The sequence below is a fragment of the Sebastes umbrosus genome, chromosome 3 (assembly GCF_015220745.1).
Source record: "Sebastes umbrosus isolate fSebUmb1 chromosome 3, fSebUmb1.pri, whole genome shotgun sequence".
In the NCBI taxonomy this organism is placed as follows: Eukaryota; Metazoa; Chordata; class Actinopteri; order Perciformes; family Sebastidae; genus Sebastes; species Sebastes umbrosus.
The window spans coordinates 30,497,343-30,512,849 of NC_051271.1; the positions used below are offsets into that span (position 1 = coordinate 30,497,343).

A 15,507-nucleotide genomic window follows, 5' to 3' on the forward strand; every position below is an offset into this window, starting at 1 on the left:
TATGGTACGTTCACAACAAGCGCAAAGTGAACTTTTCACACGATCACACACAAAGTCAATGCAAAGAGGAGAATAGACGCAAATGCGCCCTGTGCGACACGAATGGTGTGAATGACATAACGGGAATATGCGAAATTTGCGTAATTCGTGTATCTGCGGACGTTTTTAATAATTTTAACTCGAGCTAGAAATTTGTGTGACGCTGTGTCGCGAAAGCCTATCAGCGTTGAGATTCTCTTCATGTCGTCATTGACGTCCTGACGTTGCTGAATCAGAAATGGAGGAAATATTGTAGCCATCTGTGATCACCCAGAGCTACGATAGTACATCACATCTGTACAGAGACCGGACGAAAGTCTGTGTATAAATGTATGTGTCTAAACCACAGACTGTGTTTGGTATAAAAGCAATTTAAAAGTTGTTTGCTTGTCGTCTTACCGACAGACCTGACAAAGCATGAATTCAGACTTTTTACAAATCAACCTCATTTTGTAGTTATTTCGTTATCATTTTGATCTGTTTATTGAAACTAAATCACGGCACAATCTCTTTATTTTGAGTTCATACCGCATTAGCGACGTGTGGCTTGCTAGGTACAGTCAATGCAACGGCACTGTATGTCAATACAACTCGCCGCCGGGTGATGTTATGAACCCAGACACGAAGGCTTTTGCTTCTCCGACATATCTGGGACTTCCCCAACATGTAGGATACAAAGCAGCAACAGACAGTGGATATTTCTTCCATGGTTGATGGCGGAAAGAAAAGTTTTCCTCTCCTCTCCGGCGCATCTAGAGCGAGTAACGCGAATGAACACAAATGATCCCGGCGGTCCAACTAGAGCGAGCAAAGCGAAATGTGTGAACGCAACATTAGAGTCTTGCTTAGTGTTGAACCCATGTGATGATGCAGTGAGTTAATATAGACCGTGTGACTGTACAGGGCAGGAGAGAAGATCACAGTGACACCCTCATCCAAGGAACTGCTGTTCTATCCTCCTGAGGTAGAGGCCACTATCACTGGAGGTAAGTTCCTTCACACGCACTGTAATCTAACAAACCAACTGTGTCTATTTGTGTCCTTGTTATAGCTGCTTCTTAAAGTGCATGCATGAGTGCTCATAATAGTTTTTGCCCCCAACTTCCAATAGTACCAACAGAAAGTAATGACTCTCTCTCTCTCTCTCGACAGAGTCGTGTCCAGGTCGGCTGGTGGACATCGCAGGGCGCGCAGGCCTCTTCTTGGTGGGAAAGGTGTCACCAGAGCTCCAGGGTGTGGAGATCTCCATCACTGAAAGAGGAGCTGCTGCACCGCTCATCACTGTGGCCACTAATGAGATGGGAGCATACAGGTATGAGAACCACGGCACTTAACATGAGAGAGAAAAACTAGAGGGCAGATGTCACAGAGCCTGCGACACAAGGAGCTGAAAACATCCTTCCTATTAGTCCTGAGCTACTTTTTTTGGTCATCCAGATCTTAGGGTTCTGCTATAAGTTTTTCTCATGAATATACCAGAGGGCCAAAAGAAGTGTAGAAACAGCAGTGATGTGTGGGTTCTAGTTAAAACCCTGGCAGTAACATCATTTGCTGTTCAAGCCCAGAGAGTTAAAAAAACAAAAACCTCTTAGTGCTGGTCAGCCAAACAGATAATTAAATCACAATCTGCGCCTGAGAGACCAACCAGTTTGTGCAGTCTGTTTTAAAAAGGACCTCAGGGTAAACACTGTCAAAAGCTGCACATAAGAGTGCCAGGGCTGAGAGCTTTTAGTTCATGAAGCGCTGCATCTGTGCCATCTGGGGCATGAAAACCATATTGAAATATTTGACTTGCCCTGTTTATTAAAGCGCACTCTGTTGTTCTTCTCCAGTGGTCATGCAGATGTTTTACATGCAGATGAGCAGCTTGTGGAGAGAAGTTTTTAGCCAAGCACGTTCTGAGGATAAATATCCTTAAATCCACTTTGAAATCACAGAGGGGGAAAAAAAGCTACTTCTAACTCCAGAACTTGCCTGAGAATCATCACAATTTAAAGTTTTCTTCAGTTTTCTTCAGTATCATAGTCATCCGGTGATGGCTGTCTGTACAACCGCGATAATAATGCGTTAACGCAAATTCTCCGCTGCGTGTCGGGGTGCAGCTTCGCCCTGTCGGGGATTCTTTCACAACAATGACCTGCTCCCTGTACATTATCACTGAATCCATAGCAACATTATAGCTCCTGTTTACAGCCCAAAGCTTTATGCTCGAAGCTTTATACTTTAGTTCCAAAAGTTAGAGCATGATTATCCACTAAGTAGAAGTAAGATTAAATCTATTAATATATATATATATATATTTTTCATGTTACACTATAAAGATTTTTTGACATTACTGATGCCCATGTTACATGTTGTATAGGTACATTTTTTCCTTCTCTTTCTGCCTTCTGTAAGATCCCCTGAGGTTGTTGGGAGTCTCCAGGGTTTGTCAGCAGTTACCATGAGCTCTGAACAATAAATAGTTCTTCATAGACAGGAACACGATATAAATCACTTTGCATTGGCATGTTGAAAGTAAAGAAATTAATGTTTAATATTGCCCTTTTTTCATTAGTATTTTCTCTTGTTTTACTATGAGAGGTTTGATTATTTAAAAGTTATTTTTGATTTAAGTTGGATGCCATTCTGTCTGTCATTATCATATGTATGCCATTTAGTTTTGTGTCTGGGATAGTATTGTGATCATGACATGACGCATTGTATAAAATATGCATCGTGGAGACATGCAGTCCTAACCAGCGTTGTGCTCCTTCCTTTTCCCCTCAGCGTGGGTCCGCTCCACAGCGACCGGCAGTACAACATCAGCGCCAATAAAGAAGGTTTCGTCCTGAGTCCTGTGGAGGGGACTCAGGGAGATTTCAAGGCGTTCGCTCTGGCTGGTGTCACCTTCAAGGTACAATGTGACCCATCCTCCCTTGCATACATATTACATCCCAGTAATCACCAGCCACTTTCACATCTGCACTAATTTAGCTGACACTTTCATCCAGAGTATCTTACAATTATAGCTCTTTGTTCACATTTACTACTTTCACTGATTATGTGGTTTTGAGTGAATATGAAATGACATGATGGAACGCTGCCATTAGTTGCTACTTTATGTTTTCACAAAATACAATTTAAAAAAAAAAAAAAAAAAAAAAATCACTGCTGTTAGTTGAATCGTTTCTCTGCTTTGCTGTGTGCTGCCAGTGCGTCGCCTTTGTACTGCCTTTTGTTAAAAGGGTCTGCAATTATCTACAGAGACCATTAGATCCTGGCACAAATGATCAATGTTAGTTTCCCTTTCAGACTGTGTGATAAATTGCTTTGAAATCGTCTGTACAGCGTTTACAATGAGTTTTGTGTCCTTATATATCCTTCTTTTGTAAATCCTCTCTGGAATAGAACACTAGAGACACTAAACTCACTTGTCCATCTGATTATACCCACAATTTAGCCAGGACTGATTTGATTTAACCCATTTGTGCCCAAAGACTATATTTAGTTTGATAAGGAAGAAATCCACAATATTTGTTCTGATTGGTCAAAAGTCTTGAAATTTGGTACAGACATACTTTGGGCAAGTATCTAACAGTGCAACTGTGACATTTTTTAGATCACATGAAAAATTACTTTTATTTACCTTTTCCACTCCTCCTATTTTTCATAGACCCATTTTTTTTGTCTTTTTTAGGGGGGTACAGGGGGTCTTTAGGGGAGATAGCAGGTCAACAGTAGATGTCACATAGAAGTGGTGTACATCATCTGAAAGCTGGGAACCTGAATATTTGATTTGAGTTGCAGCTCAGCACAGTGTGTCAAGTTGTTTTAGTCATAAATTAGATCTCATAAGTTGTTGCAGCAATTTTTTGGGTTTGTTACACAGATTTGGTGCTAAATTTAACCATTTTTAACCACTCGAGGGTAGACACGGGCAGAAATATGCGTCACTAGAAACTGAATTTGAATCATTTCTATTTGAATTTGAATTGACCAACTGGAATAATTGCATTGAAAAATTAGAAATTTAATTTATTAGTTTGGAACTGAATTCCAATAAACTTGAAGCTGACTGTAATATTATGAAATTTAATTAATTTGGTCTGAAACTGTATTTGATCCTCATTGAAAATTCAACTCTCTATACTTCCACATTCAGTTCTCACATTTCAAATTCAGTTCTGGCAATTCAATTTCACTTTATTGTGACACACAACCTGTTGAGGAAGAGCAATCAAGTGCAGATTCACGCACAGCCTGTGTGCACTACGTTTTAATATTTAATTGATTAAATCCTGAATCCAAAGTGGCAGAAAGGAAGTTCGGTCGCCGCAAAATATGACAGCTACACTAGCTTGGAAAATAGCGATGTGAGGCACTGAATTTGATGAGTTTACTCTTTATCGGACCACATAGAACACTTCCACCAAAGGAAATTAACAATTTCAGTCGCGGGCACAAATGGCTTAAAGATTTTTAATCCGTTACCTCCCAGTTTATCCACAACTATAATACTTTCAACTTCTATTAGTCAAATTTGGACAAGTCTTGACTCACTCGTGCCATAATTTGCATGACATGAGATCTCTAAGCTGTACTCTCCGTCTCTTCCCCATCTGTAGATCAAATCGGAGGATGGTCATCCCCTGTCAGGCGTCCTCCTGTCTCTGAGCGGAGGACAGTTTCGCTCCAACCTGTTGACTCAGGACACCGGCCTGCTCACCTTTAATAACCTGGTAAGGACCCAGCAAGTCGTTCATCTGCTTTCACCATTGTAATTGTGTTTCTGTGGTGTAACATATCAGTCTGCCAAGCTGTAAAGCTGATTGTAGGGATGATCTAGCTAATATATATATTTTTCTGCTTTCCTATTTTAATGTAATCGCTGCTTTTCTCCCCTCAGAGTCCCGGTCAGTACTACTTCAAGCCCATGATGAAAGAGTTTCGCTTTGAGCCGGCGTCTCAGATGATCACAGTGGAGGAGGGTGAAAACCTCAGTATCGATATAACCGGCATTAAGACTGCTTACAGGTATACAAATGTACCTCGATGCTGTTTGTTCTAGGGGGGGTCTAGCTCCAAAAATGTCTACAGCACATGAGTCTGATCACTGTCACGGTCTCTGTGTTCCTCAGCTGCTACGGAGCGGTGCTGTCCCTGAGCGGGGACGCAGAGAGGGATGTGGCCGTGGAGGCGGTGGGACAGGGAGAGTGTAGCCTCTACAGCGAGGACACCGTCACCGACGAGGAGGGTCGCTTCAGACTCCGGGGTCTGCTGGTGAGTACGCTAGGAGCATGTTAAAATCAGATCAAATTAACACACTCTACAGGTTGCTGTCCTGCAATAGATCACTAGGACAAGTAGTGACTTGACCATGTAAAAACACTTTGTGAAAGCAGCATTTGAGCAGGCATAACAGACTGTATATGCTTGTACACAGCATGTCTGAAATGCTATACATTTAGTGTATCTTCTAAGCCTTCTTACTGTACACCTTATATGACCTAATGAATGTAATGTTTCCTTGCAGCCGAGTTGCAAATATCTAATTCAGCTGCGAGCGGAAGGCAACGACCACATAGAGAGGGCCTTGCCACAACACAGAGCTATAGAGGTAAGAAGCAAACTTATTAAAAGCCACACTTTGTTTGTAATACCGTACGACTGTTTGCAATACTCAGACAGAATTTTTACAACTCAGAAAAGTTATCACTGCGACTAACTATTCCATCTTTTGTCGCAATGATCACGAGGTAAACAGTAGAAATATTCTTTTCATGTTACAAAAGAATTAAAGGGGGAACAACATTGATATTATTCTGGAGGCTAGGGTGAAATAAACATCAGAGATGCTTTGCTACAAGCAGAAACTGCAGGAGCAACTTAGGACATGGTGTTGCAAGTTCCTCCTCTAGATAGTATTTGTTGGTGGCTGGGTGGTCAGAGCATTCACATTGTTGGGAACCCTTCTGCATCTTCAGCAGGTATCTCAGGGTCACAAGCGTTTTGCCCCTTAGCCTGTACACTTCGTCTGAGCAGGGCAGCGGAGACTACATTAGCCTTCGCCTGCAGAAGGGTTCCAACTGCGGGCTTTTGTCAACCACAGCCACCTTGAGCTGCTCTCAGCTGCCATGGCTATTTCCCCCAGTGGCTTTCTTCAGCTGTTTAGGTTCCAAACCGATCCTCTGTAAGAAGTAGCGCACTGATGTTGCTGGGAAACCACGGCTGCCGGAATAAGGCTGCGTGCCAACCTTTGACTAGAGCCTCATCGATCAAATCCTGGTACTTGGCCTTCTTCAGTTGGTGAGAAATGGGTAGCCTGTCCTCCCAGGGCATCTCTGAGTTTGGCTACCAAAGACGTTTTTTGTGCTCCTGGATAGAAGAATCATGTCCGGTCGGAGTGAGGTTACTGCCACCTCTTCTGGGAAGACGAGCCTCGTCTTGAGATCCACTTGCATCTCCCAGTCAGAAGCTTGATGCAAAATGGAGGGCGGAGTTCTTGGCCGTCGCTCTTTGCCAAGGGAAACTTATCTCATTCCCTTTGGAAACCGATGACTCCAGGTGGTGGTGCCTGGTGTTTGTTGGCTTTAACCCTCTGTAGGTCTGTCCATTTTGTGATTTCTGTAAGGACCTTATCGTGCCTCCACATGTAACGACTTTCACCCAGTGCTTTGGGAAACTGTGTCATATCTTTCTGACATCTTTCATTTTCCAGTAGTTATGGTTTGTTAGTGCTGTCCACTGGAACGGAGAGATCCATGACAGGATACCAGCGCATGTTGTGATGGTCATCCCGCGTCCAGCCACCATGCCAGCATGACCGGCACGGCATATTGGTAGCGAGCTAGTTAGATAGTAAAATAACGTTAGCTATAGATAATTCCATAAATACAGTACTAGACTTTTGTTGACCACGTATGGGTCGGATAGCACGGATGGGAATATTCTGAGATGCCTTACTGGTGTTCTGTTCCTCACTGTGGAAACTACAAGCTGCTACAAGCTAGATGCTGCCCAAATCCTGTCATGGATCTCTCCGCTCAAGTGTTTATTGTTAACATAAAATAGATTCAGAAAGTAACAGCATGTTTATTTATATCGCAAATGTTGTTGAAATTCTATACTCCATTCATATCGCCACTGACAGGAAGTTACCGTTTACCGTGATGACGCTGCCACGTTGTGGTTTCCCGGCGCGCCCTCGCAATATGCCCTTACATGAACAAGTTGCAGTATTTTTTCCCGTCATGTTATATAGCCTCCAGAATAATAGCAGTGTTTTAGAAATGTCCGTTGTTCCCCTTTTAAGCAGGATGTGTGCGCTTGCATCGCTGTCTCCAAAGTGAAGGGTGATCTTTGAACTTCAAATAAAATGCCATTCTTGATCTTCTAGTCCAAACAGTAACAACATTTCCAATGTCATAGTGTTTGTCCTTTTATACACGGCACTGAAAGCTGGATGGGATGGTACGGAAAACTTTTGTAATTGAATTGTTAAAATAACTGTGGGAACCCTGTGATTGTGACTTATCAGCAGTCTTATCACATGGCTCCTTTTCTATACGCAGAACAAAAGCAGCGATAATCCCGTTGCACGTTTAAACCTCTCGGTTCATCATTTTTGCTTGTCTGAAAAGTGCAGGCCCCGTAATCTCTCAGGCAAAGCTGGAAATGCCTTTAATTCCACTTAATGCTCTGTTATTAGCACACCGTGTGACTTGAACAAAGCTTTATCCACAGTTCACATTTGGCGTTTTCTTTAAGAGCCCAGGGTTGTATCTGTACATTAAGCTCTGTGTTCTCCCTCAGGTCGGCAGTAATGACATCGACGGGGTCAACATCATTGCCTTCAGGCAAATCAATCAGTTTGACCTCAGTGGAAACGTCCACACACTCCCTGAACATCTCGCAACACTGTCGGTAGGACTGCATCCCTGCATTTTGGTTCTTTTTATCGAACTTGCATACATTTCTGCGACTCTCCTGCGTTTCTCACATGGCAGGAATGTGCAGACTTCAAGTTTTACTCTGTTTTCCTCCCCTTTCTTTGTCCAGGTGAAGCTTTACAAGAGTGACAATCTGGACAACCCAATCAACAGCGTCTCTCTGGGACAGTCCCTCTTCTTCAACTTCCCTCCTCTGGATAGAGATGGAGAGGTATCTCCTTGTATTTCTGCTCTCTTAAAATTGAAAAAGGATGTTGTAAAGCCCAAACTACTGAAACATTTTCTTCCTAGTCCTAAAACTAGGGATGTCAATCAATTAAAATTTGAATCATGATTAATGGCATGATTGTCCATAGTTAATCACAAATTAATCGTACATTTTTTATCTGTTCAAAATGTACCTTAAAGGTATTAAAGTATTTAATACTCTTATCAACATGGGAGTGGGCAAATATGCTTACTTTATGAAAATGTATGTATATATTTATTATTGGAAATCAATTAACAAAACAAAACAATGACAAATATTGTCCAGAAACCCTCACAGGTACTGCATTTAACATAAAACATATGCTGAAATCATAACATGGCAAACTCAAGCCATAACAAGGCTAAATAACGCTCCAAACTTGTTTTAAATTTTGGCGAGGAAAAACTGGCATGGCCATTTTCAAAGGGGTCCCTTGACCTCTGACCTCAAGATATGTGAATGAAAATGGGTTCTATGGGTACCCACGAGTCTCCCCTTTACAGACATGCCCACTTTATGGTAATCACATGCAGTTTGGGGCAAGTCATAGTCAAGTCAGCACACTGACACACTGACAGCTGTTGTTGCCTGTTGGGCTGCAGTTTGCCATGTTATGATTTGTGCATATTTTTTTATGCTAAATGCAGTACCTGTGAGGGTTTCTGGACAATATGTGTCATTGTTTTATGTTGTTAATTGATTTCCAGTAATAAATATATGCATACATTTGCATAAAGGAAGCATATTTATGATTAATCTGTGATTAATCACGATTATCTATGAACAATCATGCGATTAATTGTGATTACATATTTGAATCAATCAACAGCCCTAGTTTTCTAGTTTCATATGATACCAGTATCTTCACTCTAGCTTTAAAACTGAGCCCACTACAACCTAAAAATCGCAAGTTACATTAATGCGTCAAAGAAATTAGTGGTGCTAAAACAAATTTGCATTAACAAGTTATTATCACGTTAACTTTGACAGCCCTAGCTGACACAGCCTTTCACAAAATGTATAGACCCAGGACATGCATCTAAATTGGCCTTTCTCCTTCCTGTCCAGAGCTATGTGCTGATGCTGTACTCCACGCTGTCCCGCTCCCAGTACGACTTCACTCTGCCTCAGGTCACCTTCACCTCCAACGGCTACCACAAGCACATCACACTCACCTTCAACCCCACTGTAAGATGCTTCTTTTTTAACCCAAGGTTTAACCTACACAATATTTCAATGATAGTGTATTCTTTGTGGAAATATCCATTAGAATTGATTGAGCTGTTTCTCCTATAGTTGTCTGATCTCAGATTGTGTGTTTATGGGTTTTCTTCCCAACAGCGTAAAGTGCCTGACCAGGACGTTGCCCAGGGCTCCTACATAGCTCTGCCCCTCACTCTGCTGCTCCTGTTGGCAGCGTACAACCACGAGAAGGTAACATAATCACCTCCACCTGCTCCACGCAATATGTCCAAAGAGCTTTTCTTGCTCGACCGTTGAATTTCCGAATGTGTTTAGTTGGAATAAACCTCACTGGAATTTGGCCTCATCATGGCCATGCTTAAAATTTGGAATTACGTCTCGAAGAATTACCTATTTCTTGTAGTTTTCTTGTTTTATAATCCGTTCTTATTCACATGAATCACACCATTTTTTTCAGGGATTTTCTTAACCCTCTGAGACCCACAATAGACCTGTTTTTGTCTTTTTTTAGGTACTTTAGGGGGAGATAGCAGGTCAGCAGTAGATGTCACATAGAAGTGGTGTACATCATCTGAAAGCTGGGAACCTGAATATATTATTTAAGATGCTGCTCAGCACTGTTTGTCAAGTTGTTTTAGTCATAAATCAGAAATACAAATTAATGAATTAAAATAAAGGGGGAAAGTGTATAAGGTTTTAGAACATAATGATAGAAGTACATGATGGTCATTCCCATGCTCTATTGTGACTCATAAGTTGTTGCAGCAGTTTTTGGGTTGATACCATTTGTTACACAGATTTGGTGCTAACTTTAACAATTTTTTACCACTTGAGAATTGATAAAAATGATCAGTAATCCCTCCAAAATACCACATTAAAACACCAGGACCTTGAGGAACACCATAGAAAAAGCCATGCTGTGATTTGGTTTCAAAAACATTTGACATTTGGAGATTTTTGAAAGAATTGCATTTTTCAGCGATTGGATGGCGAGCACTTCTGTTCTGGAAACTGCTCAGAAACCCCTTTATTGTCAATCTAGCTAGGAAAGCCATCCATCCTCTGAATGCTCTAGGTCTCTAGTTCGTGGTTGTAAAGTTTCATGGAGTTCCATTTTCATTCGCATATCTTAAGGTCAGAGGTCAAGGGACCACTTTGAAAATTGTTTTTTTTAGCCTAAATTTGGTTTTTAGTACCTTGACTCTAGCTCTAAAAGTGAACCTGCTACAGCCTCTGAAAGACAGTAAAGTCGTTCATCGGAGGTTAATATTTCAAGTAAGAAACTGTTAATCCAAAAGGAATTTGTTTAATATCTTTTGCGGCCCTGTTTTGCAGGTAATCCCCCTCCTGTTACAACTGGTGAACCGTATCCAGGGTGTGAGGAGCATGGCCCAGGTCAGCGGGGACAACGCCGCTCTGGATGAAGCCAAACGTCAGGCCAAGAGACAGAAGGCCAGACGTACATGAGGAAACAACCACGGCTCGCCTCAGACCACATCTTTGTACTTTAAATGGAACACTTGCCCCCGCGGTTACAGCCTCAGAGAGCACTGTGGATGCCGGTTCACTAGATGAACCTCTTAACGTTTGTAGCGTGTAATTGTGGGTGCTAGTGAACTATTTAGGGCTCCAAGATGTGATTTGGCCCCGAGCGAAGCCCAACACGAACCACTCGACGCGCATTACCACCACCTCATCAGCCAATCAGATTCACAGGACTGATAGCTGACATTTTACAGGTCGTTTTCTTCCGTTTCTTTTTTTTCCAAAACACTCATTGTCTAAGAAAATTGTTAATATTTGTGATACAATATGAGCCATTTTTTATACCTTTGTAATTTATCTAGGTCAACTAAAATCTTTTGCTTGTGTTTTAAAAGCACTTGAATGCTTTTGATATCAGTCCTAAGTTAGTGTAGGACTATCAGGCACCGTGGATGGTCATGTGTCTCACCTACTAGCACTTGGGGCAATTCAGATAACACACACACAAAGGGGATTTTCATCAGAATATGGCTGGAATTTGGCAACATTTAATCATGACTACCGGTATTAACTCAAGGATGTTCAAAATGTATCATTTAAATTGATTTCTATGAGCTTAAATAAGGATCAGTACAATTTTGAGCTTGTGAAATGATCGTCTTGTAAACCTGCGGGGAAAAACCTCTGCATGACAGGTTTGGGAATGTGTAGAAAAAGATTTGTGGTTGTAGAAACATTTGAGAAATGATATTTGAGCTATAATGTTTCCACCAGTGAGGTTACACACACAAGACTCTGAGAAAGCAGAAAACTGTGTGTGAAACTCCAAACTGTGTTCTGCTTTGGATTTGAACTCAGATTTTCACAGGATTTTCCAGAGTTTTTGTTTAACCTCATCATTGATGCACAAATTCTATTTAGACACCCTGAAGAACAAATCTTTTCCAAATATCTACAACGTATTTAACCGGTCTACAAGTAAGGAATAATGTACAGCGAGCCAGTCATTGTTGTGAAATAAACCCTGACATGGCTTGCATCACCCTGAAGGGGTTTATTTCACAACAATGACCCGCTAGCTGTACATTATCACGCTTATTACACGGCTATCTACTTAAGAAATCAATAATTTGACACAAAAACGGTCCGCCAGAGTCCAAGATCAGAACTGCGTCCATAGCAATGGTCTGCTATAAAAAAATAACAGACCGTAGAACGCTGTGAGTGACCAATCAGAATCGAGCATTCAACACAGCTGTGTCATAAAGGGCGATAAATAACCGCAGGCTTTTCATTTCTTTTTTTAAGCTACATTTCACAAGCTTAAAATCTTTTTTTTTTTTTTTTTTACCCTTATTTGACCCCGTAGTTCAGATATTAAACTGAATCAGCCCCAAGCTGAATTGACTTCTATAATGCCATCACAAACGTGGGATTGTGTAACCGCTAACTACGATTGAAAGACAGCCAAAGCCGTTGACAAGCTAATAACTGCTTTATACCATTGTCAATCACGTCATATCCCTTAAATGTAAAACACCCATGAGTTACTGTAAAACACTCCACTTCTGATGGTATTTTATAAGCTGTTAAGTGTGATGCAAGATTGACTTTCTGTCAGTTTCAGCTCAGGAAAGTGGCGGTCGATAGGATGCTGGAAATTTGGGTTTGAGTACTGTGTGAGGAGGAATTTAGTTTGTTGGGGTGGGAGCTATAGGGGATAAGAGATAGTTGATTAATTTATTAACATTATGTCTAATCAGATGTGAATGATAACCTAGTTTGTATGCTGGGGGGATGTCTTGTGTGAAAGATATTCTGTCAGATAAAGTGTGTGACAAGTTATTTTAAAGAGCAACATTAAATTTTAAGATGAAAATGAGTGAGAATATCTACAAAGGGTCTGTTACGACCTTGGGTCAAACTCAGAGAGATAAGGCAGAATTGTAATTTCATAAGCTCATTGTCTTAACGCCGAGCTGTGTAATGCACTGTGAAAACTACGGACCCCAATTACTTTTCTGTATTTAATTCATCTCTCTCTGAGTTGTGGCTGACTTTCGCTGAAAGATGAAAAGGCCACCGACTATTTACTGAGTTGAAAGATATTCTAATTAGTGCACATTTAGGGGGAGTTGATTAGTTTGGTTGGGGAGGGGGAGGAGGGGAGGATGAGGGAGGTGGGGTGTAATTGTCATTTGGTCAGAATCTGTTAATGTTTTGTTTTTTGAGATAATGAATAAAGTTTGACTGGAAGGAAATGAACTTGACTGTTTTCTGGTTTTGCCTCTAGGGGGCAGTGTAACTTTACACATGAATGTTTTCCTAAAGATGGTAAGAATTGTGATTCCTTTGTGTTAAAGTACAGAACTTGTATACTATATTAGTTCTTGATTTAAAAAATGTGGACTCCCCCAAGAAAAAATCAATACATATTAGATTGACGTATCTCTTCTCCCAAGCAGCATATGGTGTAAAATGCTTTAGAATACATTAAGGGTGCAGCCAGGACAAGCTGGTGTTTGGCTAAGGGAGGTTAAAATGCTCTTATAGTAGAACTGTCTATAAAGGGACACTTTACTGATTTCCAGACTACATGTTATTGTTCTAATGTGTAATGGAAGTGTAAATATGAAGCACTAATTCCCTCTCACACCTCAGAGCCTTGCCCCACTGCCTCTCTTTGCTGTCCATTAGATCATGCAAAATGTGTGAGATAGCAGACAGCACATGTTTTAATGAACTACAGTAGGCCCAGCTCCAACGGAGGCTTGGAGGGAAGAGGACTTCAAGGAATCATTCTACCACTTTGTTAGATCAGTAGTCCTCGGAGAAGTATATACAGCAGCAGATGAAAACCAAAAAATACAACTTATTTGACTAAACCTTATGTGGCTTTTAAGAAAACAAAACAGCTCGTCTGTGCGGTTTGAAAGTGTTAACTGAAAAAAAACGTAAAACAAAATTCCTGACCAGATTCCTTGTCAGCTACTAATGGGCCAGACACATCCTTCGTCAATAGTGTAACCACAGCAAATTAGATCACAGTTCAACACAGATCTGTTAGGATGCTAGTATAAGCCACACTCATGTGTTTGTGCTAGCTGGAATGTAGCTGGGTGGTGTCATGAGGCGGGTTGGGTCGGAGCTCAGAGGGTAGTGTTTGTTATGAATAGTATTGTAGTAACAGTTCCACTATTGCTACAATAATGTTACCTACTACACTTCCTGAGCTGTTGAAAAGATGAAGATAAGAGAGAAGATAAAAGATACATTCTGGTATATACAGTATATATATCCATCCATTATCTGTAACTGCTTATCCTAATCAGGGTCACTGATCCCAGCTGACATTGGGCGAAAGGCGGAGTTACACCCTGGACAGGTCACCAGACTATTGCAAGGCTGACACATGGAGACAGACAACCATTCATGCTCACATTCACACCTACGGGACATCAACAGTTAACCTGACCTGCATGTCTTTGGACTGTGGGAGGAAACTTGAGTACCTGGAGAAAACCAACACTAACACAGGGAGAACATGCAAACTTCACACAGAAGGGCCCCGAGCCGGATCTGAACCTGCGACCCTCTTGCTGTGAGGTGACAGTGCTAACCACTTTGCAGCCCTGGTATACACAGTGTGTATGTGTGTATGTGTGTATATATATATATATATATATATATATATATATATATATATAGTTTTAATATTATTAGTATGTTTTTTGTTTTTTTTCTACTTTGTATATGTTCTCCTAATATCAGCAATTTTGTATGTACATACTGTTAAAGGGACTGTTTGTAACTTCTTACACTTATAAATCATTGCGGGTTGGTGTCCCATGAACGCTCGCGTGTGGCTACGCTGTTCAGACTCAGACTCCAACACAAACTACACGGACGCACCAAAACCACAAAGTTCTATCTATTGGGGGGAGGCCGTAGCTTTGGTCTCCAGGGTCGGAGTATCTGCTGTACTCTGCTCCTCTGCCTGCTTGCCTTCACTCACACACCGCGCTCGTTCTCACTCTTTGGCTCCACTCTCACGTTTATGCGTGCACACTCTACACTGCAGGAGAGTTAGTAGCTCTGAGAATATCTAGTAAATGTACAGTGGATGTTTGTACAGAAATAAATGCTGCAGCTCCTCCAGACCAACAGAGGTTTCCCATGTCTTGTGAAGTGACGGGGCTCCGCAGCGAGAAACATTATCGTCTCCGACCGGCTGCCGGTGTCTACCCTGTTCCCTCCGGCCGCGGTCGGGAGGCTGATGCAGGAAAAGCCAACACTAGGATCAGCAGTGATTCACTGAGAGACCTTCGTCTGGTCAGCTAACATTACTGCCAAGCAGGTGAAATATAGAGTGATATTGTGGTTTTAGCTGACGTGTGTCGCCTCACTGTTTTGAGCGATGCTCGTTCATGTCTATTTAGAGCGAGCACAAGTGCGAGCCCGACGCTGACTTTCGTTGACTTAACGGCCACAGGTGTCGCTGTTAACAAGCATTTCTGATTCTTACAAACAGTCCCTTTAATGTACTTGTATTTTCATAGAAAAAAAAAAAAATGAAATTTGGGATGCTTTTGTCAACAT

At 41.4% G+C, this 15,507-nt stretch overlaps 1 protein-coding gene across 1 annotated transcript in view; it reads left to right on the forward strand.

Annotated features, from left to right (window-relative positions):
- nomo (nodal modulator) overlaps window positions 1-12,018 on the forward strand; it is a 40,926-nt gene extending 28,908 nt beyond the window's left edge. Inside the window, 12 exon segments of the mRNA XM_037764172.1 lie at window positions 943-1,025; window positions 1,192-1,351; window positions 2,809-2,935; window positions 4,647-4,760; window positions 4,928-5,055; window positions 5,160-5,301; window positions 5,555-5,638; window positions 7,834-7,944; window positions 8,080-8,181; window positions 9,289-9,408; window positions 9,562-9,654; window positions 10,759-12,018. Coding sequence (XP_037620100.1) covers window positions 943-1,025; window positions 1,192-1,351; window positions 2,809-2,935; window positions 4,647-4,760; window positions 4,928-5,055; window positions 5,160-5,301; window positions 5,555-5,638; window positions 7,834-7,944; window positions 8,080-8,181; window positions 9,289-9,408; window positions 9,562-9,654; window positions 10,759-10,890 — 1,396 coding nt within the window. The 3' untranslated portion in view covers window positions 10,891-12,018.
- The last annotated feature ends 3,489 nt before the right edge of the window (window positions 12,019-15,507 follow it).